Source organism: Bactrocera dorsalis, chromosome 2, assembly GCF_023373825.1.
Source record: "Bactrocera dorsalis isolate Fly_Bdor chromosome 2, ASM2337382v1, whole genome shotgun sequence".
Classification (NCBI taxonomy): Eukaryota; Metazoa; Arthropoda; class Insecta; order Diptera; family Tephritidae; genus Bactrocera; species Bactrocera dorsalis.
The window spans coordinates 87,537,361-87,564,297 of NC_064304.1; the positions used below are offsets into that span (position 1 = coordinate 87,537,361).

Genomic DNA, 26,937 nt, shown 5'->3' on the forward strand with positions numbered 1-26,937 from the left:
TTTCATCTCATTTTGCCGCCCACTCGTTACAACAAAATCAAATTAATTTATTGTGCGCACCCGCACTCCTATTCATGTCACCTATACTTTATTGCCGTTATTTCGCCACAAAACGCATTCTTCTTATTCGTTTCTACTATCAAGCTATTAAAAAATATCCGTGTAAAGTTTCTCAAATTGGAATTCCACTGCGTTGGGCCACTGTTGCATGCAACAGTCTGCTGTAGTTACCAATTCATATCCCAAGCCTGTTGGTTAATGAATGTTACTGAACAGAATGGCTTGAATGTACGCATGCTCATGGCAAAAGCCGCGGCAAGACAACAGAACATTGCCAGCCGCACCACCCCCGCACCAGCGCAATGGCTTACGAACAACAAGCCGAAACGATGCGACACGATTCCATACTTCCGAACAATTTACCTATTAATTCTGCCGCTGTTGCTGCACATTTCATTGAATATAAAAACCAGCAACAGTCCGCAATTCATCCTGAGTTGCTCACTCGTCGTCAGCCTGTTGCTTTGGTCGCTGCAAACAGCGGCATTTCGCCTGAATCATATTCGAACGCAACGGAAACAAAGTAACGTAAACACTCAACGTGCCGTGTAATTCTGTAAAGGGTATGAACATTTTGGTGATAAATTCGGCAGGCAGAAAGATTCCTTAATCCTCAAACACTGGCCATTTCAAATTTAAATTGATTGGGACCGTGCCTCGTTAGCTTCAATTAGCCGCGCGAGTGTGTGAATTTCTGGCAGCGTTCAACGCGTATAAGTGAAGTGTGCGGTTTATTCAATTTAAAAAAGAATCTAAAAAAATAACAATAATAACATAATAAGCTTGGTTGGCATCGCTGTGAAATTTGTAACAGCAACACGCCATTTAGCTTGTCTTCGACAAATTACTTGAATTAATATCCTAACTGTGCTTAAGTAAATAGCGTTTGTGTTGACAAGTGGAATTCGCTTAGAAACTGCTGCTCCCTCACAAGCGCCACATTCCTGAACAAATAATTGACTTTTTGGATTAACAGCAACAGCAACGAAACGCGGTAGGTATACTTTCAGGCGTCAGACATAATTGCTTTTTCTTAAAGACTTTGCGAGTTCTTGAAGCGTTTTGCCTAAACTCCAATTTCCAATTATAGATTATATAATTGCGATTGATAAAATATTACTCTCCACATGCAAAGGTACGTACATACTTAAATTGTATTGCAAGCATTTGCGACTTGCCCAAATGGTTCCATAAGTAATAGTGTTAAAAGGTCGCATAGCGTAAAATATCAAACAAAGTACATAATGAATTGATTCTCATTTAATAAACGATTAATAAGGAAACCCAATTTAACGCTTCGTCTCCTTCTCGAATACACGTGGGCTTTCGAAGCGTGCATAGGCACACAAGTCATTTTACCTTCTATGTGAATGCTTTTATTATATTAAAAATCTAAAATTTTACTTCCAAACACACTGATTGTTGGACTCATGAAGCACACACACCTGCGCTTATTACTACAATTGTCTGCTTTTGCACACTCACATGGATATTATAGATAGTAATCTGTGCAATATACATATATACCCATATATATGGATGTAAGCGATGTCCCCAACATGATCCACCAAAATTTCAACTTTAATTATTTATTTTTTTTTTCTTTTGTTATTTTCCATTGGGGAAAACTTGTTTCCGGAATGCAGGTGGATGGGACGACTAACTGAAAACTAGACAGAAAAATGCGAAACTATTCATTCGTTTTTATATTATTGTCCTGCTGTAATAACAATTTCATGAAAAAGTGAGGTCCGCTCATTTCCCCCTTTTGTTTTTTTGTTTATCAACAGAATTAAGTTATTTACTCTAATATTCCAAATCTCTAAAATGAAACTTAGTTAGTTGCACCTTAGTTGCCGTATTCTTGATAAACACAAGAATCTGAAGCAGTCAATACACACAATATGTTCGTTGTCATGTGATAGAGCGTTAAAAATACAAATGTTCCATTGAAGTAATAGAATACCTCTGCTTCTTTGCAAAATAATGTCAAGCGTCGCGTAAAAGCCGATACAAAGATTACTCCATTATTATTAAAAATATACAAAATGACTAAAAGCTCTTGGTAAACTTTATAGTTACATGCGATATTAAATTTCAAACAGCAAAATTGAAAGCAAACGTTTTACCAACGGTTTAGATTGCATCGTTACGATGTTTGCGGTGCTTAAATATACTCGGATGACGTGAGAACTAATATTATTGATATGTTAAAGTATTTATACTTAGCACCAAATGAGTCAATCCTCGAAACTAAATATTATATTGTTCTAATATTACAATAATTATGTTAAATTTATTACTACTTTCCTATTAAGGAATTAAATGCCTTGAAATAGCGAAGAAGAAGTTGCTAAGCAAACAGAATTGGCTCCCCAATAAATCTTGTCCGGTACATAGGCTTGTTTATTTTCATAGTCCGCAAACATTAAACTCATTTTTGTATCTTACTCGTATACAAACAATGAAGTTTTCATAGCAACACATGTTTTGGCTCTAAGCTATTTTTCGCTCACCAACCTCTAACGAAAAACTAAAAGTTTAAAGTGTTGAAATATTAAAGAAATTACAAATACAGTTGAACTTCTATAACTCGAACTCTTGAATTGGCAATAGAAGTCAAATTTCCTTCCATAACTCTAAGTCTCACTAACTCGATGATTTTTTGTGGATTGTGGTGATTCGAGTTAGGGAAGTTCAACTGTACTACCGCGCTTATGACGCTGTTATATTCCAATTGAATTGAATTAATTTCAAAGCAAATATTTACAGTCGCGATACGCTTGACGAATGCAGAGAAAAGGTCTACTAGCTTCTATTCAAATGCTAGAAATAATTTATTAAATTAAATCATTTTCGGAATCCATTAATGTTAAGTGTGAAGTACAGCACTTAAGTCGGCTGAACAAGAATATCGGTAAAAGCGTAGATGTTACATGCAAACTTCGAAAATGCTTGGTGAATTTGTGAGGAAAATTGCGCGGTGATGCCTAGGAGACACTATTATGTCTGGAGAAATGTATAGATAACTACTTTGTCTACGTCTGAAAGTCTGAACGTCTGCACATCTGTACGTATGTACTTATATTAATTACATACATTCATATTTATGTATAATAAATGAATGAGAGGCATTTGAAAGACAGGCGGAAGTGCGCCAACCAAGTTGAGACAGAGCCGTTCCACTTACTCCAGGCGCACTACGCAATTCAATGACTAACAAGAATTGGCTACATTAAATTAAAAACATACTGAGAGCATAAATGTAGCGAGAAGAAAATAAAAAATGAAGGAATTTAATTGTACCAATGGAAAATAAATGCAAGCTCGTTTCTGTGCAATGTTTTTTTTTTTTTTTTTTTGTTATACTGAGTATAAGCAATTTGCTGCACATTTTTGTATCTAGAGTATATATAATAAAAAGGGCCGGAATAAAGAAAATTGCATAAAAAATTCTCGCTAAAAAATATTGAAATGAAAAGTCTCTCTGAATACTTCAAATTCATCTACGGCATTTGTTGAAAGGCAATAAGTAAAAAACCTTATTTTCCAAGTTTTTTCATCATTTCCCTCTTTCCGGATTTTTATCTTTGCTCACCTTTTCCAAATCCTTATGAGCACTATTTGTTGTTAGTCTTATGCATTACAGTACTTAAGCAAAACTATCATCCTTTTTCTAAGATAAAGGATACTCTAATCGAAACATAAATTAATTTTTAATGGAAACAAAACTCATTTGTAGATTCAGAACAATTTGACTGGCGATTCCACCTACACAAAAGAGCAAATATTGCCTTAAATGCTAAAAAATCAATATGCTAATAATAGTAAAACAAGCTGACAAATCTATTAATAGGAAACAATGCGTCACGTTCGGCATTTCGTTTCTTGTCTGTGCCCAAATATTAAATCCGCCACAAATATGGGTACAAACGCTCACACATCAAAGCACTTGGATTTGCATATGTACATACATACATACATATATAAAAAGTCGCATGCATTTTGATGTGAGCCGTCGACGATCTGTGCGTCTTTCTCGTCTTCAAGTGGGGAGGTTTCTCGCGAGAAAAAATTTACCTTTGTAAACGTTCGTTAAAGACAATCACACCGAGATCACATTTTACATATATGCATTTGTGTATGTGTATCCAAGACTAATCTCTTTTTATGTAAAGAAGTTCGAATGAAATGCAGCAATGACACCTTTTTCATTGGCGCTTTGGGTTAAACTACATATTTTACCACAATTGGAATGGAAATAGGCATGAATTTCAAAAGGATAATAGAATAATAAAGTTAAAATCACCAAATAAGAGTTACGTCTGTTTAGAGAAAGGTACTTTAATTAGCAAAGCTTCATTGGTATATGTCGGTAATTTTTACGAACCGACACTCATAATAATAATGCAAAGTATACAAACACTACTATATAAAACTGAGCAGTGATCGGTTAGATTAGAAATTGTATTTTAACTACGATTCCCTTGTAAAATACCACTTGTGTATGTAGCTGTTAATGTAAACAAAACAACTGCTGAAAAATACTTTGGATTTATCCTGCAAATATCCGAGAACGAAAATAAAAACCACTTACATATTAGCCACAGGCGCACTCAAAACTGACAAATAGCAAACAATTTTTCACCTGTGCTTGAAGGAGAAAAGCAACGCCAAAGTCTGCACCTACACGTGTTCCTTCGACATAGTTGAATAGTGGTATGATAAACACACAGACATACCTACATATGAGTTACATCGGAATGGGCTTTTTGGTTTGCGAGCAAATGTAATAGTCACACTAAGTGTAGAAAGATTCTCAGATAAGGTTTAACGAATATTTGTTCATGCCTATGTACATACAAATCCTTTTGCTCTGAAAAGGAAAGAAAAATAAATTCATAATAAATAGCGATATAATCGATTGAGGCCAGGTTTGTTCATCAAATAATACAAATCAAATAGATTTACGTGTGGAAACATGTCTTATATAACACATACATACGTATTACATATACATACATACATATGTATGAATGTATGTTTACTTCCTAAATGTGTAGACAGACATGTGCACATATGTACTTATGTATATACTTTAATTCTCATGTACTATGTATGTATATTGCACAAAAAAAGTGTCCGTAATGAGAGTGGAGATAAAGAGACATAAATTGGGTGATTTTCGTCTACAAGTTGGCCGAAGGATTTTTCGCAAATCAAGTATGCATAAAATGTATTAAAGGACAGAAAAGGGCATTATCTTGGGCTGTCATATGTCAAGTTGACGTAAATTGCGTTCGCCAACTTCGAAAACCTAGCAAGATGCAAGAATTGACGATTTTTATCGAAGATTAAAATAAAATTCGAGCGTAGATTACAAACGATGATGAAGTTGTCCTAAAACTTTTGGTTGGTTGATTGGTTGTAAAAGGGAGGCGTCGTGGAATATGTTCCGTCTCAGCTGAAGGCTGGGCATTCGAAAAGATAATGTTCTACCGTCTCATCATTCTTCGCACATGCTCTACATTCTGCCGAATTTAGTTTTCCAATTTTGTAAATGTAGGATCTTAAGGGTAGGTGCTCTACAAAGCCCTAGAAGTAGGTGCTGTTTGGTCTGCCCACCATCAACACGACCCCAAAGTAGATTAGCCCGGTGTAGCTTGTGTTCGAAGACCTGAGGTGTTCCTCTATGGTTTATTGCTTTAAGCAACCCTTTAAGGAGCTGAATGGTCCAGAACAGGTTAGGAGAATTGTGTCTTCAACGTTTCGTCTGCTTTTTCATTTTCTTCTATTCCTTTATGACCGGGTACCCCGATGATATTAACTGAGTTACCTACCGAGAGTCTAGTTACAGCCTGCTTGCATAAACTAACGCAATTAGAACAAATAGCAATATGAAGAAACTGAAACCAATGAACGACAGTCTATCGTTTAATCTTTATAATTTGCTTTATTCGGATCTTAATTAAAATAATTCTCCTAAAGTTAAACACAAATTAATATAAACACCTAAAAATATTAATGTTTCTTTCAACTAATGGCAAACGCTTCGGATGACTTAGAGGATCGCATGTGTTTCCAATATCAGAAGATATCCAATATAGTTCACCATGATGCATTTTGCACGCTCGTATATTGCATACGTATGTGTGTATGTAGTTTTGCTTTGAGGCTCAATGGCGAGGTTCCACCGTTTAAATATTTATTTCAAACAATTTGATGAAATTCTCAATTATCAGATCCATACAATTTCCTAAATTTGGACTGCCGAGCATATTTTAGTTCAGAAATTGTTTAAATTTTCCACAACAATTCTGACATTGACCTCCGGGTACGCTCAAGCAGTATACATGTACATGTATATACTTACATACATATACATATGTACATATATGTAAGTATGTATGCAGATATTTGTATGGAACAACATTTTTGTTCTTTGGCATCTGCCGAGTTTGCATAAAGAGCTATGCGCGCTATTTACTCCGAGAATTACTTCAATAATTTCAAAATAAAATGAAATTTGTTCGAAATTTTCAGACAAACGATGTGCAAACTAATGCAGGAATATCCGGAATAGGGTGTAAATTAGGGTTGTTATTTGCGGTTTCAAATAATTCAAATATATTGAAAATGTGATGAAATATTTGTGAAGATAGTCTACTTGTTGTACATACATATGTACAATGTTTGTATGTACATTAATATTTTTTGTTTTAGAATTGGAAAATTACAGAAATCACGTGCACATTTCGTTGCTATACTTAACCATGTACAGGGTAGGCCATTTAAAGTTGACCCATCTGGCAACGCTGTAACTTTTAACAGCGCTGACAAATCGGCTAATGTCATACCGCGTTAGAAGCGTCATTCGAAGACAATTTATACCATGGAACAGTACACTCCAAAAGAACGCGCTGAAATTGTTCAGCTTTATATTCAAAATAACTTTTCAATTGTGTTAACTCAACGTGCGTTTCGCAAAAAAAATAAAGTGAAAAGTGCTCCAGTTAAGAACACAATTAAGTCTTTATACGCAAAATTTGTGAACACCGGTAATCTCAGTAATGCCAGTCATGCATCCAGACAGCGCACAAGACGTTCTAATGAAAATATCGAAGCTGTACGAGCCAGTATTGAGGAGACTCCATCGACATCGAGTTATCGCCGCTCTCAGGAATTAGACATCTCTCGTACCACTCTCCGACGCATAATTCATAAAGATTTGAAGATGTTTCCATATAAAATTCAAATGGCACAAAAACTAAACCCAGCTGATTATCCGCGACGCAATTTATTGCGACCATTTTTCCCCGGGCGATTGATATCGAAAAATGGTGATGTTGACTGGCCACCGAGATCACCAGATTTGACGCCACCAGACTTTTATTTGTGGGGTTATTTGAAATCCAAGGTATACGCTAATAAGCCAAAGACCTTAGCTCAACTGAAAGCCAACATTCGACGTGAAACAGCCGCCATATCATCCGACACATTGGCCAAAGTCATGGAAAATGTCGAAAAAAGAGTGCATTTAGCTGTCAAAGCTAAAGGTGCCCATTTACGCGATCTAATTTTTAAATATGAGCTGAAACAAATCCCCTTGGACCAAATAAATTATTTTTGAAATGAACAAAAAACATTGTTTTCTTTTGTTCTTTTTTTTTTAGAAACAAATGGGTCAACTTTAAATGGCCTACCCTGTACAATAGTATCATATCTTTCACAATAAATATGATTAATTAGCAATTTAATATAAATTGCTTTTGGTTACAGTTCCAAAGGATAAATGAATTAATTAAACCATCGTTGTTTGTTTACATATACATGTACATGAACATATGCTTGTAAAAATAATTTAAATCGTGTGTAAATGGGTAAAAACTAACGGCATATAACCAGCAATGTTTATTGTTGTGTCAATAACTGATATCACGAAATTCGGAAGCTCAGCTGGTCCACAACAAAGTAATATAGACATGTCATGGCTTTATTAGAAATTTATAGACTATGTGTAAGTGCTTATTTATGTATTTATTTGTTATTTGTGCGTATATACATATGTATATGTGATGTTTGAATAAATAAAAAAGGCACATACACTCGCGGCGCGCTCATGTGTGTTGGTGATTGCTTCTTGAATAGACGAACATGCATGGCAATGACAGCACGAAATGCATCAGTGGCAATTGTCGAACTGCACACAATCTCTCATTACATTTACACTCATGCATATACACGCGCAACTTTAAAATATTATATGGCACATACATACATATGTAAATATGCATAGTATACATATATGCATGGGCTTGCTCTCATAAACGCATTTTATGTACATACATATGTACATATATGTAACCACAAAAAAATCGACAACGTTTTATTGAAGCGCACACGATCAAAGCTTTCAAACAAATACTACTAGAATGCCGTTGTGATTGCTTGACTGATGGAGCATATGATGTTGAGTTAATGGATGGTGATGCACCTGTAGACCTCAATATCGAAGTGTGGGAAGTAGACCTTTGCCATTCAGAATATTTACACACGGAATAAAGGGTGTCAAATTAAGCACCTCTGCAAGTAACTGCCATCATTACAGGCTAATGCACCAAATTATTCATGAATAATATTTGATTTCAATAACTTTAATATCAATTTTCAATATCTTTAAGGTTTTGAGACAGTCATTTCGAAACATTATTTTAATAGTAATTAATAGGAACTAATTGAGAAGCCAAAGGTTTCAAATAATCATTTTGTCTCTTTTTTATCAGAAACGATTTAATCTTTATTGAAATATATACTTATGTATGTATAAAGGAATCGATCCAATTAAATGACGCTAGCATCAATAGTTATGAAAAATACAGATATTGACAAAACTACTGTTGAATGTATGCCAGAAACTAGAGTGATTTTGTTTCAGTTAAACATAAATAACTGCATACATAAAAGAAGCAAAGGGCTTTTAATAAATGGAAAATTAAATTACACAGTGAATAAAAGCTAGTTTAAATACAATTAAATATTGCTGCATCAGATGCCGCCATTTCCGTCGTAGATACATACTTACATGTTGATAATTATGAATTTCTCGTCAATGTCCCGCTGACAATCACGCCAAAAAGGGCTGAGTTGTGGCAAAACCAGTGCTAAAACTGGAAATATATACACTTACGTACATATTTAGTAGTTTAGCTCACTTTTCATTTATAACGTCATCACAAATCACTCACTCCAACTTTACTCATGACCGCATCAAGCAAATGTGCCTGCGATGTCTATATGCAGTTTTAATGGTACATCCGTCGTCCGAAGCATATATGTACATATGTATGTATATATGTTCATATCAGTCAAGCCGAGAGTTACATCGCTACGATTTATGTGACAATAAATCACCAAAAACTATTTGCGGAAAATGTTATAAAAAGTCGTAAAAATTTTCCAGAGAAATCTATGTATATAACGACGAAAATGCAATGATTTCATTCATGCTACTTTATTTTTTACAGAACTATGAAAGCTGCTACTAGACTTTGCCCCATCATAGTTCTGATTTGCGCAGCGCGACTCGTGTGTACGGCTCAACAACGGTACCACCACAGCAGTATTGTCGGGTACCCTCTCGACTACGCGGACGTCAAGTTAATACAGGTAAGTAAAATACGATTTTGGACCACTTCAAAAGGCAGTTTCAGCTCAGAGAAATTAGTTGTATTGGTGTATATAGATTAACGAATAATGTACGGCGACCTTAGGTCTATTGTGGTGTACATACAGGAAGCACATATTTATTATTGTTTATACACTCCAGTGCCGTAAAAATGCATCAGAATAGAGTCCTCTGTAGAGGTATTCAATAGCTATAAAACCAAACTATTAAAATATACATTTATTTATATTCAATATATTTTGGCAAATTACCTTGAAAAACTTAAAAACCGTGGAAATTTATTTCCTAAACTCGCGTTGTGTGCACCAAAGTTATAGAGCAACTTGGACTCATCAATCTTTACTATCTTACCGTGACGTCAATATCAAAGAGCTGAGCGAATTTGTTACCAAAACACACAAAAATGGAACAATAAATTATTTCGAGTGGAATGTAGGCGTCCGAATAGTTTAACACTTTAAGTCATAGCGACGTCGTACTAGTAGATATGCACACAATTGCGTTTTTATAGACATTTCCCAGTGGCATAAATTGAACTATATTTAACTCTTAACATTATTATTCTTCCTCTTTATTGGCTCTTAATATTACGTTTATTTAATTAACACCAATTATTTCTTCTGTACTAAGGTAATAACGGAGACCGTACAAAGTAACACAAATCATTTTTTAAACGGCGAGCCATTGTTACATGCACCCAAGGGTTGCGTCAATAGCAGCGGTTTCGGCGATAAGAACATTTTGCTTAACAAATTCTTTGTAGATTTATATTTAAAACAAACTGCAGATTCTTTGCATAATGTTCACCATCCTATGTACCAAACAACTTTTCCGGTAATTCGCTTCGAAAACACAATCTTCCGTTTCCACTTCCGTTCGTGTGTTCAAACTTTTATTTGACAGCTAATTGTTAACGCCAAATGAGCCGAGCATAATCCTCATTTACGCTTGTTTTATTCTGAATCAGCAACATAATCATGAGTTGCCCGTGCGATACCTTTATGCCATTTATATTCGTTTTTATACCACACACACATTCAAACCACCTAAGTATCTGAAAATTTTTATTATGAGCTCCCCTCACAAGTCCTGTTTATTCCGCATGTACTCGCATAAGTCACAAACTTTTTAATAAGGACGCAATGCTGTCCAGTCCGCACAGACATGATGGCGCAAATGCACAGTAACATTCTTAATATTTGCACTGCTACAAATGTATGCACAGATTATACGTGCGACATTGAAGTACTCGTAAGAAGAACACCACCCCCACGTATCTAAGTATGTATGGCTTGTTTATGTTTATAAAACTCGAAAGTCAACAAAAGTTTATATGCGTGATTGCGCTAATTTCCAATGCACAAGTATTTATTCTTTATTTTGCCGAAAAGAAATATTATAATATTTTTTGTTTCTCAATAACTCCAGCCTCTCAAATAGTTAGCTTCTGTAAACTCTCAAACAATTAGATTGTTTTACATTTGTCTGACTAAGTGATCTGCTAGACTTATGTAAATCTAAGGATTTAAACCAATTCTATATTCGTGTTGCAGTGTTCTAGTGTAGTAGTGTTGTAATCGTACATACATACGTACAACTGATTTGTGACGACTTTCGAAGCCAACGAGTTTGCACTAATTAAAATACTTCAAGGTTTTTGGTGCTTATAAGCAACCCTAACCAGATACTCATATAATGCACATATTCATATATTATATTATTTTTTATTAAAGAAGAATAAGAAAATGCATCAGATTGGTATTGTTCAGACCAGGTCTACTGTACTTATTAACGACTTTGTGTTCAGCGATGCACAACTACCATCATCAAAACCGGCAGATTCGGCCATAACCAGGCATAAACAGCATAACAATGATAAGAGAGTTATATCAATCCGAGGGAGCGATTGAGCCGTTCACACATTGGTTGATGACAGTCTGCTCGTATGCATTTTCGCATGATATGGCTACGTTTATAGTCATATGCATGTATGCATGCGGCATGGAATCAATGCAGGCTCGTAATAACTGCGCATAATGAAATTGACTTTAGTTGAGTAACTGTAAAAACATCGTTATCAATTTCGAGAATGGCATTATGAAACTGAAACATCATCGCATCCATTTGTAGCAGTACAAGCACAAATGTTTTGGTAAAGGCTTACCCTACAAATATGTATGTACATATGTAGATATGCATGTACCTATCAAATGTTAGCCTGTTGCGAATTTAGAGGGAATGTTTGTAGGGATCCATAACTGGGATTCCACCAATTACTGGCAGGCGTACTGACGCGTTAAAAATTAAATTTTTTGACTGAAAACGTTTCGGTTTAATTGAAATCAGTGATTTATTGCTTTATTTATTCTTTATATTTACAGAAAGATTTCTCGCTGGATAAACGAAACAAACCATCTCTGTCAATCGTGAATCCTTTGGATGTGCTGCGGCAACGTTTGTTACTAGAGATTGCTCGAAGGCAAATGAAGGAGAATACAAGACAGGTAATTGAAATGGAAAGCACCTAAGACTTATCAACAACATTATAATCAGTTCTTCGGAACTGTGCGTTCTCTATAGGTTGCTATAAAAATTATGCAATGAAAATTTTCAACCTTTCAATATAATTTCTTCACAAGTCTGATTAGGGATGGATTAAATATAGCATTTTCGGCTTTCAAACTTACAAATCAATTAACTATTTATTGATATTTGAGAATCCAAGAGTTTTCGTATGCCATGTTTTCAATATACCTAATATTATACTCGTCTCTAGAGATGGTTCTACGCATCAGCAGACACACTCTACGACACGAGTCGCATGATAAATTGATTTGTCAACTCATCGTCAATGTCATTCTACATCTGTTTTGAGACGAGCATAGTGAGGTAGACAACCGCATTTTTTTTGCAACTACATGAAAACAAAATAAAGCTACCCAAGCAATCATACATAATTCGTATATATGTACAGACATATGTGTGATGCTTGTTTGTGAGTGCGGACATAAGCGAGAAGGTGAATAGCGCCGTGTTGAATGTGGAAGATAAGATAAAGACCCAAGCAGTCAATTAGTCATTCCATCAGCATATTTACACACATACGTATATGGTTAAGTAATCTGCATTGCAGCATCAAGCTATTCAGGAAATATACTACTCCAAACCAAGTGTCACATAAAAGATTTATTGGTGCAGTTCTACTGTTACAAAATGATTATCTTTAATTTGTTAATCTTGGAAGCATCAACTCTAGATGTGTGGAATGAAACTGGTTTAGTTTAGACTGAAATCCTGAAAATGACATCTCGACGAACATCACCCTTGATAGAAACCGGGTCCATACTAGTTGTAAAGTATTTTATAATTAGTTTAAATCACAACAGGGTGTATACCATTCCTTTCAGTCGGTAGAGTTGATAGATTATCGTTACAGATAAGAATGTACTGTAAATTGAAAAAATATCCCTATTCACATATTTGATAAACAATATCGCCAGTTTCTCTAGTCACTACATCAAATTTAAAAATGCACTTAAATTTCCCCAGTGCGCACAATTCACTTTTTTAATTTGCTATTTATTTACCGTTTTTGTGAATTTCATCCATCGCTGCAACAGGTGGAATTGAATCGTGCCATATTGAAGAACGTCGGTAAACGTATGCTGAACAATGATGGTGACTCCAGCTACAAACTTCCATTGCAAGAACAACAACAATTTGAATATTCCCTCAAGCACATCCCTTATCCACAGCAAATGTACACGTACCGCGCTCCCCAATATGACCAACAATCGCAATTCCAACTGCAACCTTTGTGGCAGCCACATTACACTAATCAATTGGAGTACACACCAGATGTGTCCATATATGACTACCTACATGAACCCGCTCACATATACAATACCGTTCTGGGCGCAACTGAAAGCAAAGGCAACCTGGATGGACAGACGACTTCTTGGTACATCGATGCACTTGAAAATGGTGCCGAAGAAGGTGACGCAAATATTTACAACACCAAGGGAAATGAATTGACTTCAGAGCGACGAATTCAAGACAAGGGCACAGGTGGCGATAGCAGCAGTACCAATGTCGACTCAATCCCTAGCGGAGGGACGCTGAGCAAAAATGTGTCCGACAAAGTGCATTTGGCTGCACTTGAAGACAATGTGCTAGCAAATGGCGCTGATAAGGAGAGAAATGTTGACAACGCAGATTACCACTTGCGATACTTTTATGGAGTGCCCAAAAAGCACCACAATATGAAAAAGTAAGCTGTAGTCACGCTCTCAAGTACAACCACACACTCATGAACATCGCAAACATAATTTGAAGTTATTCAGTCCAAGAACATTTCTTTTAACACCAATTAACCAAATATACTCTTAAATGTTTGAAAAGGCAGAGCTTTTCATTCAATTAGCTTTGCTCTGCTTACTTTTACTTAGGAGATATTCAAAAGTTTAGATGCTTAAGTTAATAGCATACTAGCATATAGTCTATGATATGTATATTTATATTCAAATAAATATTTTAGAGAAACTGTTGTAATTCCTATGTGACTTAATGTTGTTGTGACATTGTAATTGAACTAAATATGATAAAATCGTGTTTAGTGTTAAATATAATGTTTTTAGAAATGCATTAAATGTAAATGTTATATGTAATATGTACTTAATAGCTCGCGTATATTACTTTTGAGGGATAAACTCCGCCTGTTCGCCTGTTCGCCTGTTGGTATAAAAAATTTAAGCGCACCACGGTCATTTTATTTATTATAAAACAATGTAATAAAAATATGTTGCTGTTTTGAGGAAAATTTAGTGGCACTCGTGTGGAAAGAAGTCAATGATTATGCCTGAATAAAGTTCACTTAGTGCAATTATTCACAGTTAAGGAAGTGAGAATGTATGGCACAACATTTGTCATTCACAAAAGATTATATGTTATTATATATACATACCTGTTTTTTAAACAAATATACTGAACAACAAATAACATCTCGTCTTTTTCTTCAAGTATTCATTTATTGGGTTGTGTAAAGATATGTTTCTAAGTATACTCAAACTGTAGTTGTATTAAGATTCTTAAATTATACACGGTTTCGTGTTCCTGGATGTGCCACTTTACGCCAAAATCAAAAACTTTTATTCAGTAGATTATGTAAATGACCAACCATGAAGTGTGAACGCATATTCAAACATATAACGCGAAATTACGTCATAAGAAAGCTCAAAGAATGTCAGGAATCATAAACGCAACACACAATATAATTGAAATGGGAGAGGATTTATTACACCAACAATTGAAATCGCATAGCTTCACCATTCGAAAATAAAGTTCATAATCATGGAAGAGTAGAGGTCGAGTTTAACCATGTATATCTGAATCCCAAAGTCGTAATCAGCTCTAAGAGCTTCCTCAGAACTATTATACCTACTATATTAAAAGCATACGTTAATGTTGTTGTTCACTAAACCAAGTTTTGTATGTTATCGTTAAAAAAATATTATGACGGATCTAAGACACAATTGATTTCACTGGCATTCAAAGTTTTCAAATCGACAACTTCCGCGGGCGGAAACGATTTTTGAATAACACATTTAATGCTTATGTATGTACATGCTATCTTTCTTTGGCAAAACCTGCTTTAAAGAAAACTAATCAATAATACAGGATTGTTATAAGTAATTAAATAAATCCTATACAAAAAAAAAAAACGAAATACACATTGAATTCAGACCAAGGCAGCTCGTAACTTTAAGGTATAGTTTAAAAATATATTTTACAAAGTAAGATTGTATGCTTCATTTTATTAAACATAAGCAAACAGATTTCATTCAATAAAAAAACTTAAAACATATTATAAAAAAATATTCTGATTGATTACATCTAAAATCTAAAGTACAAATACCATGGCGTTATATGATTGGTTCGAATGTAATGAATTTCTGAAAAGTAGCTACATGAAATATCCATACAAATGTATATAAGAAGTAATATCTAAAAGGAAGAATTATTTACTGTTAGAAATATATGCTATCTACAGAGTTGTATACATACATACAAGTATTTTCAAACTAAAGAATAACAACAAATATTTATTGCTAATAGTTTCGCAACAATTTTTAATTTTATGTTAAATATAAATGTATTTATCTTAATGTTGATACAAACATTTTAGAAAAATTTAGAAATCAAAACATGAAAGTAAGGTCAATTCAATTGGCGTGACCTCGGATCCAGCTCTTGTAAATATTCCAGTTCTCCACAATGCAAAATAAAGTGAATTGTAATTATTTATTATAGATACACATATAAATACATACTTACTTACCTACTTACATATACAGATACACATGCATTGAAAAGTATTGAAAAAATAAAATGTAATATGTATTTTAAATTAAAATAAAATGGCTCATGAAGTGAACAGTAAGTTCAAACCTTTTTTATGATAATACGATTTTTGAACTGAGGAAATTAATTTCAATCACAGCATTTCAAATCATTTGAAGCGTCGAATCATGAGGATTTTTTCAGCACTAACAAACATATGTATGTATGTACGCCATACCACCGAATTTCTTTCTATTTTAGCATTCGAAACTTCAATTTTTTTCTCGTTTGATGAAGGAAATGCTAACCAATGATTAATTTAATAAGCTTAAAGCTTTTCTCGTTCTTAAACCATTTTATTTTATACATAGACAACTTTTACTTATATGTACCATTTCGTTACAATTCGATTTACAAAGTTGGGCATTGCATACAAAGGCCATTATAAAGACCTCACCGTTATCATACCTAGCATCTACTAACTACATATATTTACGCTCAAATAGCACATAAACTTAAACTAAAAGCAGGAAGCACGTGACTGCCAACTTAACAATCATGATACAAATACATTCCTTACTGCCGACGCGAACAACCCAAAAGCTAATGTGAAATGTGCGAAGCATTTCGATTATTTAATGTCACAGAGCAAAGCAACGCCACGCAACGTCCAATGCTTCGGGTTGAAATCCGTCTCAAAGTCAATTGAGCCAACATATTTGGCATCGGTTCGTTGTGGTTTTCGATAAATCGGGCACTCATAAAGCTTAGGATCCTTCCCAGCTGTTGTGTTAATAGCATATATGTAGATTACCGGCATTTGTTCATAGAGTACTTTCATTTTGGACTCGACCAACTTGCCACTGCGTCGATCCAGCGAAGCACCTAACAGGTAATGTGTATACATATACATATGTTTATGGAAATTTAAAGACTTTTAAGGGTGGTTTCTCCAAAATAAATGTGTGAAACTACGTGCATTGCTGTTAGGTTGCAAATGGAAATGTAAGAGGGATAATAAAATATATAGCACACTCATACTTGGGTGATCATTTTGTGGTTGGAAAGCAGATACATATTTAATAATATTGAAAATAGTATAGATTTCATATTTAGGTACATAACTGTACTCGTGCAAACAACAAATTTATTTCATTATTTTTAAATGTAGACACCTGTCCATAATTAGAACCACCTTTGTTAAATATAAAAAATAAATATCTAAAAAAAAAATTTAAATTATCGCTTATGACATTCATAAGGTATAAGGTTCCAGATTTTTTTTAAATGTTTTCTGTCTCATCGATGGTTAGCTTCGACCCTCCTACATACATTTGTATGTACATTCTACTATTTACGTATATGCATACACATTCCCAAACGTATGTATGTGTGTTTTAACTTGCAAACGAGGTGACCAATAAGAGAAAAAATTAAGTGAAAATGGATTTAAGATGTAAAAAATGCGAAAGTAGGGATAAAAGCAACCAGAAGTAGAATATGCTTTGACGTTAATGTGCTAACATGCTCAAATCCTTATACTACTTTAATATGTGCTATTGGCATGCGTGAAAGCTCATTTCCTAAGTGAAATGCGCCACTTTAACTCTCTTATGGGCATACGACGTACTACATGTAAAATAAGAATTTTACGGACAAGTATTTTGTCGCAAATACCCGTTCACGTTCGGGCACTATAAGTATGTATGTACATATTTGCAAATATTGAAGGACATTCTGTGAATACATAACTTGCAAGCTTAACCGCAAAATAAAGTTCATAATTGTTTGAAACCGATTTCAAAATGTTCTGAAATTTCGACACAATTTTTTAGTCAGAATTTCTGGTTATTACTAAAGAAAGGAACTACAAATGTTAAAAAATCTAGACCAAATAACATTTTTGAAATGCATTGAACTCTAAAGGTTTGCAGCATATATTTGTTTGTATGCTTTACACGTGCTACAGCTATGTATACGGCATGGTCATAAAATAAGCAAATAGGAAAACTTCATAATAAATAATGAGTGCTAAAGATAAATAAAGAAATAAACCGCCATGATGAAAACGTTAGAAATTACAATGGGTTACTATGAGAGTTGAAAGGTCATATGTATTCAAATGGCATACCACAGGTCACGCCAACTGCCAACTGGCAATACTCACCTTCCAGAAATAGCCCATGCACGTAGACACCTTCGGTGGGGTATTCGGAGATGTCTTCCTTATTATAGCGAGTTATTTGATTTTGCAGTACAACCGAGTCCAGTGCCCAGCCTTTGTGTGCGCGTGTCACTTCCTAAAATCCCACGCAAATCCCAACCGAGGTTTGTTTTGCATTTGTTTCCATTTGAATGTATTAAAAACAAAGAATAGTTTGGACGGAAAGCCACGTACGATTATATGTGATGCAAAGGGTGACAGTAGGGAGGTGAATTGGATAGTTATTGTAACTCAAGTGAAATAGTAGCATAATTAAATTAGATTTGCTAGCAAATAATAAACAGTTATAAGTGCCAACGTTCAAGGGGATCAAAGCGCGCCCTCAGGCAGCGAAATTCACACAGGTCACGTTATTCATGTGAGCTATCCTAAGCCCTTTCTAAATACATAATTACATACGTAAACGCATACCTAATAAGTAGTTATATTCATTAATTTAATTAATCCTGGCAAAATCAGTTTGTGAGCAAAAGTTGGGAGAAAGTATGGATTCTGCATATACCGAATATTTTTAGCATTTCTACGATTACTTACGATAGTTTTAACTGCTTTTCTGTTGCTATGAATAATATCCTTTCATATAATTCGCTTAGAATATAAACTTGCCCTTGCACTGTTTTTCATTATAGACCCTTATTACAGTCCTCTAAACTTATCACTCTCATAGAATACTCGAGAATTACGGAACAACTAATATAGTTCCGATTTTTTCTTCGCTGAGAAGCTGATATCAAGGAATAATAAAATGAATACGTCTCATAGTCCTTCTAATCAAACTTAGTTTGTTAAGAGCACAAAAACATTTATCCTATTCATTTTCGCTTAACTACCAAATAGTAATTTCCGTTTCTGCTGCTGACGGTGCTAGGAAGTAATAATGTGAAAAATATGAAACATCTTTATTATGCGTGTCATGAACTGTATTAGAGTCGTTCTCTTAATATTTGCCTTCTCTTGGCACCTGTTCATTTCTCGTAAGACTGAAAAAGTTTTAATATTAAAAGTTGTTGAGAAACAAGTATAAAAAAGAGTGACAATAACAATAAGAAAACATTTCCTTTGTTTGCCCGAATTATAAAACAGAGACACAAATAATCATTGAGCTACAAGTTTAATAACACACAATACGAAATTATATTAAATATTCGTAAATATTATTTTGGCAAATTTCAATTACACCGGACACAGCGGAATCGCTGCAAGTACGGACATCCTCACTGCAGCTTCGAAAGTCTGGTAACGAGTCGGTACTCCATTTTCATCTTACTTTCTAACACTGGAACCAGATTAAGAGATCTATGTACGAACTTTGTATGTATTTTCTTCTATCAAGGTTCATTCTATATATAGCAATTTTAGGGTTTCTAATTGGACACTGTTCACTGGACAACCTAACATGTAACGATTTTTTCACTTACTACGTACTTAAAGTTAAGTGAAATGGCAGTCATACACACTTTCACAAACATCAGTCCAATTGATACAAATATACTTATTATATATATATACATATATATATATAGTATATATCCAATTGACGGTTGAAAAACAAATATAAACTTACCTGCCGCATAGCTGTTAAAAATCCTTGGGGATTAAAGAAGCCCGTCATCCAAAATACCTTTCGTAATATATTCACATTTCGTCAATTCACAAATTGAATTCGTGTGTATTCAGTCGGATAGCATCAATGGGCATCCATTGGCGGCAGCAACAGTTACCATATTAAAGAGGATGAAGGCCATGATGGAAATATTATACAATATATAGGAATATGCAAATGTTATATATATGTAGTATATGTGGTCTATGTATATTTAATAAGCCTCAAATATTTTAATTAAAATTTTTTCAGAAAAGTAAGTCAGATCACAATGAGCTCTATACTAAATGAATTTAATGACGAAATTTACCGATAAAATTTTAAAATTGTAATAATTTTTCATGATGTAGATAATATTTTTTAACACTCACTTTCGGTCTATCTGTTGATATCCAAGTGCGAAATTGAGCATTTCGTTCCAATAGCTCCGTATACCAGAAGCCTAGAGTTGTCGATTCCCAAGATATCTGTGAAACGGATATAAAAAAATGAGTCCTTTCAATCCAATAAATTAAATATACTTATATAATATTATCAAATACATATATAATATTAATTACACTGGTAAATGTCTGGAGCAAGAACATTGTTATGTAATTTTAATATACTTTAGTGTAATGTATCTGAAACTGTGCACATATAGTTTTTGAGCCTTTTCGATAATCTAAATGCGAATGCAAAAACAGTATTTTAATGAAATTTCGAAATTTCCAGAACGCAAGCGAGCGTACCATTGTTGTGCTACATCGTCTCCATAAAATTCAAAAATTTCATTGGTGGCTTGCGTGGCATTCTTCCCTTTTTTATAGAAAACTTTCAAAATATAGCCAATTTCAATTCATTATTTTCACTCATTTTTGAACAGTTGTAACCATTTTTCAACTTCCCCGAATTTAATTTTACAACACTATATGGGATGAAACAATGTGATTGGTAGCACTGGAAATACAAGACTGCAACGAGATCTATTTACAAAATACGAAAAGACTTTCTCGACTACCAATATATGCAAAATTGCTGTTGAAAATATAGAGTATGCTGAGATGATTTTACCATCAGCCAAAAAAAAAACGCGGAAACGTATTACATGAAGAAGTGGATGAAAATTGCAGTTCAAAAGAAATCGTTCTCATGATATGAGAGCAAATGAGCTTAACGCAGCTGCAAAACATTTTGAAAGAAAGCATTCCGTTGATATGTATCTAATAACCTGTCCAATGAAGCTCAGAGCATGTTTACGGTACAAATTTTAAACCTCGTCTTAACGCAGCTGCAAAACATTTTGAAAGAAAGCATTACGTTAATATGTATCTAATAACTTGTCCAATGAAGCTCAGGGCATGTTTACGGTACAAATTTTGAACCTCGTCTTACTTCAAACAACAATTTTATAATGGAGGATTTTAAGCTCTGTGGTCAAAAACTTAATCAGGATACTCAAAAGATTTCAAAAAAACGTTTTTCATTAATTAGATCGATAATTAAATGTTTAAATGAGATGATTCTGTCTTCTTATTAACTGTCTAGTCTTGCTATACCTATATGCATATGTGTATAACGGTATAAACTAAAATCTAAATCTGCCCGAAAGTCTATGTATGAACTGATTTTCGAAATCGTACAAAACAAATTTAAAGCAGATGTGCTGAGAGCATAGAACTTCGTATTTGACTTATTTTTCTAAAACATTGAAGTAGTAAGTGGAAATATTCTTGTAGGAAAGGGACCTCACCTTTTTACCTCCGTGCGCTGTTTTTCTACGGCAACCCCGTATGTAATAGCAATGAAGCCAATAAATCAATTAAGAGTTTTTTACTTTGCTATCCCATATACAGTTAGACAAAAATTGGTTAATTTTTTGTGAGAATAATACAATATTTTTACATTTTGAAGTATATATACATATATACTTGTATTTACCTATACAAAGTTCCATTTCACAAAGGTAAATTAAACCGACCTGCTACTATTTCCCACCCGTTGGTGCGTAAACGCAAAAAAACTGGGGAATACTCTCAATAAGCTGAAGCAAAACAAACCAAGAATTTCTTCTACTCACTACGTCAACTAAGGCGAAAGCTACCTGGACTTCACACGCACGTACGTCTGTTAATTCATATTATGACGTTTCATAAAAAGAAAGGTGCTCTCACATATGTATATGTACATACATATATTAGGTAGATGAAACTAATTTTTCTTATACATACATGTACTACATAAGTACTAGCTTATATATGAAGAAGTGACGTGCATACATATGCATTTATTATGGCATGTGCACAACTGGATACATAGTATGTATGTATGTATTTTTAACCTTCATCCAAGATTCCGGTATGCGTGCATCATACATGGCATCCAAGGACTCCTTCAGGGCTGGACTCATCACAATTGTGCCATCAATTGCCAATTTCAGGTCGCACAAGCATGTGTATACTTTCTTAATCACTTTCTGCATGCGATCAATTTCTTGCCTTTCAATGGTTTGATTAAAAAGAATAAAAAAAAAAGAAATATATATATGTAAGCTTTTAAATACATAAGTATGTGTGTACATAGTTGCACTTGTTATAGCAATCGACAGCTGCTCATTATTAAAGATAAATTATGGAAAAGCAGATCAGCAGCAGTTTCCACAGCTTCACACTGCGGCACGGCGTCTAGTTACCTGAGAAAGATGTTCATCGGTAGAAGAATTCCCATGCGAAGTAGGTTCTCACGCACTTCGTAGGCGTTATACTGAGGCGGAAGCTTTCGCAGCATGTCGTCGGCCAGCTGATAAACAATGCTCTCGCGTGTCTCCCCACCGCCTCCGCCTCCCTCTTTTGGCTGCACGCTCAGTATGGTGTCCAAAATACCTTAACGTGGGAGGATAATTCAAATTGTGGCAAAATAAGAAATTGAAATGTCCAATATTGATGTATCCTTTGCATAAAATGCTATAAGTTATCAGTATAAGCAGGTTAAATTCATTACACATTCTTGATACATGTTCACCCACACCCAATGCAATGATACAACTTTCCTCACGTTTCGCTGATTTTACTCACAAATTTTTGTCAACATTCTCTCTTTTCTTCATTAATTACACATACCCATCTGGAAGATTATACCGTTAGCTCAGCAATTCTGGACATTTCAATTAACACTAAATAAACGAAAGCGCTCATAGTATATACGTAGTAAAGTACGTACATATGTATGTATACTCGTACATAGAAGTCACCTTTGACCTCTTCCACAAATTGATCCTCCTGACATTTTGTAGAAGTGTGCTATTATCAATAAGAGAATAATGGCATTTACCTTTGGCTGAATTAATTTGATACGTGATGTCAGCATTGGAATGCAAGCCAAACACCTCTGGCGTATCATAAGCAGGCAAGCTGTTTATATAATCGACGAATCCTTGCAAACTCTTCGTATTCGGCACTTTGTATCCTTTGTAGAATTCGAATGAGTTACTTAAAAGCCCCTCACAAAACCACACCGCGGTAAAAGTGGTCAGCAGTCTCTTATCAAAATCATCAGTCACACGCCCACCATATTGAACCTCTCCAATCATGTAGACAAGCGTTTGCCATGAGACTCCCTTCTTTGGATCCATCTCATCCAAGTGATTCTGTATGAACTGCACGCTCGCCGCAAAGTCTGCCTGATTAAACTCATATGGTACATTCCAACCAAGCGGACCAAATTTCCTCCGTTCTTGAACGATTGTGTGCAAAAAGGCTACAGTATATAGCAATGGTGGCCATTGTGACGCTGCGGTGTAATCGAGAAAGTCCTGAGTGAAAGCCTGCGGGTGGCGCGAACAACACCAATACATTGCAGCGTACCGAATACACAGGCATGTTCGATTACATTAACACAAGGTGCGTTAATGTGTGGGTAACTTACCTGGTAGCTGCGCTTTAGACTGGCTCGTATGCCTTGCGGTGGCTCATTGGTGAATTTTATGGCCATTTGAAGTAAGCCGATTGGAAAATCTGCATGTGGTTCTGTGGTCACCCACATTCGGAACGTATCATCGATGTGTTCCGTCTCTACGAGCATATCAATGACTTCCGCGCAGAAAGGCAACGAGAGATGAACATTCTGCAATAACACCCAGCCACCGCCGGACATTGAGTCCATTATCATTTTGCGTGCGTGGAATTCTTGCCCCTGCCCCATTGAAACCGATTTCAAAGCTAAGACAGTCAAGAAGAAATTTAACTTTACCATTGTGTTGTTGTACAAAAGTATGTAGACATTAGTGATATTTGTCCAGGCTTACGGTAAAATGTGGTATGTGAGATGGTGCACGGTCAAATTAACGTGATGGACTTGTAATTATGTTATTATCTTACGTATGCCTTTTTGTTTGGCCAATGCGGCAATTTGTGTCGTAGGATCGGATCCAATAGACAGCAGACAAACGAACGGCGTGCGTGGCTCTGATTCTGCCCAAGTCACTTCAAGATCTAAAATTTGCATCTCGCTGTACTCAGGGCCCAAAGACTCTGTAAAATTCAATGTGTTTGTTTGAAGTTTATACTAATATATACATATACTATACATATAATAAACTATTTATTACAATGCAAATATTATTTACGCATATAAACGAAAACGTTATTGCTGGTATAAGAATCCAAGGGTTTGTACTTGACATTTAATTTTGAAATTGATTGATACAAATGTTTGCCAGTGCAAAAAATAATAAATTTTTCATTTGGAATTTATTCAAAATTATTTATAATTAAGGGTTTCCTATAGTCTCACAAAGTTATAAGTTATAAACAACCAAAAGCGTAGCGTTGAAAATTATAATTGAGTAAACACATTTTTGTATGTTATCATCACTCTTTTGAAGCAAGTGTAAAAATTTATCTTTTTCTTATCTTTCTCATCTTCTAAACTGGATTAAACTACGAGTAGGCCTAGTGTGCTAAATTTTATTAAAATAATTTGTATATGTATGTGTATATTTCTTTATATAAGATTAATATTCCTACCCTCTATGTACTTTTTCGCTTGTGAAATCGTACGATCCGGACACCAAGAACGCACCAATAATAATTTTCGAAAGCCATCTAAAGATGTCTGATAGCCACATGGAATTTCCTCATTCTCCGGCTTCTCAGCTTCATACCAAATACGCCATTCCTTTTCGTTTAACTCAATCTGAAAAAATTATGCTCATATTTAGAAAATCAACTTTCAGATCTATCTGTAATCTGATCTCACTAGTGTCAGAACATTTGAAAATGTTTCCAACTTGCTTATCTCCACTAAATTCAACCACGTTATGTCCAATATCCAGCGAAATGGTTTTGGCGTGACAGCATTTAGGTCAAGCGAAGCACCACCTTTAACAAACGACATAAACTCCTCATGAGTCACATTGCCGTTGTGGTAGTCGATTTTAATAGCCAGCATTAAGGTGAACAACTGCTTATGACGTTCATATAAGCTACGATTTGTAAACTTGTAGACCTCATAGGTCAGATAGCGTAAAATAATAATTATCCGTTCCTCAGTTACATTCGATTTCGTGGATTTGGTGATTGAATTATTGAAAATAACCAAAAATTGTTTCAAAGAATTTTGATACATAACATTCACATTACTCATCTCAACAATCAAGAAGTAAAGTACTGAGCCGCGGGCAGCCACGGCACGGAACTCTTCCCGAGCCTTCATTATCTTTCGTTCAGTTATTTCGGAAATTTTCAATTTTTGATTAACTTCTTCGGAAGTTGTTTTTGTAACTCGTAGTACCTCAATTAAGGCTTCGTCATCTACCAAAGATCCTTGTGAAGAACTAAGACGGTATAACAAATTTGCCTCTAATTCCTTCATTTTGCGTTGATTTGTCATAACGGTTTCGAAGAGAGCGACTCGTTCAGCTTCCAAATCTGATTTCTCCATAAGAATCACTCTTCCTAAAAGTTGATCCTCGAGACCTCGCATTGTGACAGTAAAGTCAATGATGGATGTTTTAGCGCTTACCTCCGGACTAAACGCGGGATTTGGTAATTTCGTAGTTATATATAACATAAAACCTGGCATTACATCACACTCCTTGTCGCCCACCAACACTTTCTCTATGCTACCCGACTTGATGAAGTTCTTCTCCAACACATTGTCGAGCACTGGATCCAGCTCGGTGCCGACGTCCTCAATTAACAGTGGTCGTCCAAGCGACAATGAGTCTTCTAAATGTGTTCTGAAATACTTGTGATTTAAGGATGTAATCTGTAATTCGTTTTCACCCTCTTTTGATTTTATCCAAAGTTTTCCCTGTGTCTGGGGATCTACCAATAGTGGATAACTACTTGATTTTGTAGCAATCAAGGCATTCTGTACCGACAACTCATCATTTGGCAGCCCCTGCAAAGTCCATTCTGACACTGTGGATGAATCAACGAGCATATTAATAATGTTCAAACCCGTTGTGAAGGGAATATTTTTTTGTTTTAGAATGCCCATCCATGTTCTAATTAAATTTGCACGAAACTCCTGATTATATGGGCCGCAATATGAAAGAAAGCCTGTCGCTAGCAAAACGTCACCAACCAGCTTGCCAAGTTGTATTTTAAACTCTTTGCTCTGATTTGTCCAGCGATGCTTTTCATCTGAAAGCCCATTTATTAATGCTGTAGCCGCAGTCATTTTTCGTAGACATACATTGGCAGCATCAGTAAGTCTTTGTTTCTCACCAACGGCTTTATCGTACTGATTTTTGACGGCCTGAAGTGCTTCTTCACGCTCTCTTAACTGCTCTTCAGCGCCAGCCAAGTCATCCATGGCTAACTACGTATACAAAAATTAGATAAACGGCAAAGACAATATTAAATATCTTCAGGAAATGTAAATTCTTTCACAATAAATAAAACAATTCCATTAAAAACGCTCAGTTACGCTGAGGTTGACCGTTAATAATAATTATTTGTTTAGTAATATTAATAAAATAGTGATTAGAAATGGTATTGGGTATACATATTATCTCGAAACTCAAAAAAATTAATAAAAAAC

General features: G+C 34.9%; 2 protein-coding genes across 3 annotated transcripts in view; one reads left to right on the forward strand and one right to left on the reverse strand.

The window, feature by feature from the left end:
• The first annotated feature begins 487 nt into the window (after positions 1 to 487).
• LOC105229530 (uncharacterized) lies at positions 488 to 16,300 on the forward strand. The gene is made up of 4 exons (XM_011209871.4): positions 488 to 1,054; positions 9,585 to 9,726; positions 12,127 to 12,249; positions 13,366 to 16,300. Exons 2-4 carry the CDS (start codon positions 9,589 to 9,591, stop codon positions 14,017 to 14,019), a joined length of 915 nt encoding a protein of 304 aa, XP_011208173.2. The 5' UTR covers positions 488 to 1,054; positions 9,585 to 9,588; the 3' UTR covers positions 14,020 to 16,300.
• Positions 16,301 to 16,419: 119 nt separating this feature from the next.
• The window catches only part of LOC105229644 (dynein axonemal heavy chain 5), a 31,911-nt gene continuing 21,393 nt past the window's right edge, over positions 16,420 to 26,937 (reverse strand). For both annotated transcript variants that reach the window (XM_049449445.1, XM_049449444.1), the window contains 11 exons: positions 25,147 to 26,715; positions 24,915 to 25,083; positions 24,267 to 24,419; positions 23,815 to 24,107; positions 23,221 to 23,713; positions 22,583 to 22,772; positions 22,232 to 22,388; positions 20,283 to 20,378; positions 19,873 to 19,929; positions 18,252 to 18,384; positions 16,420 to 16,969 (listed from right to left, as the gene is read on the reverse strand). In XM_049449445.1, coding sequence (XP_049305402.1) covers positions 16,716 to 16,969; positions 18,252 to 18,384; positions 19,873 to 19,929; positions 20,283 to 20,378; positions 22,232 to 22,388; positions 22,583 to 22,772; positions 23,221 to 23,713; positions 23,815 to 24,107; positions 24,267 to 24,419; positions 24,915 to 25,083; positions 25,147 to 26,715 — 3,564 coding nt within the window. In that variant the 3' untranslated portion in view covers positions 16,420 to 16,715. The remainder of the gene's footprint in view (positions 16,970 to 18,251; positions 18,385 to 19,872; positions 19,930 to 20,282; positions 20,379 to 22,231; positions 22,389 to 22,582; positions 22,773 to 23,220; positions 23,714 to 23,814; positions 24,108 to 24,266; positions 24,420 to 24,914; positions 25,084 to 25,146; positions 26,716 to 26,937) is intronic.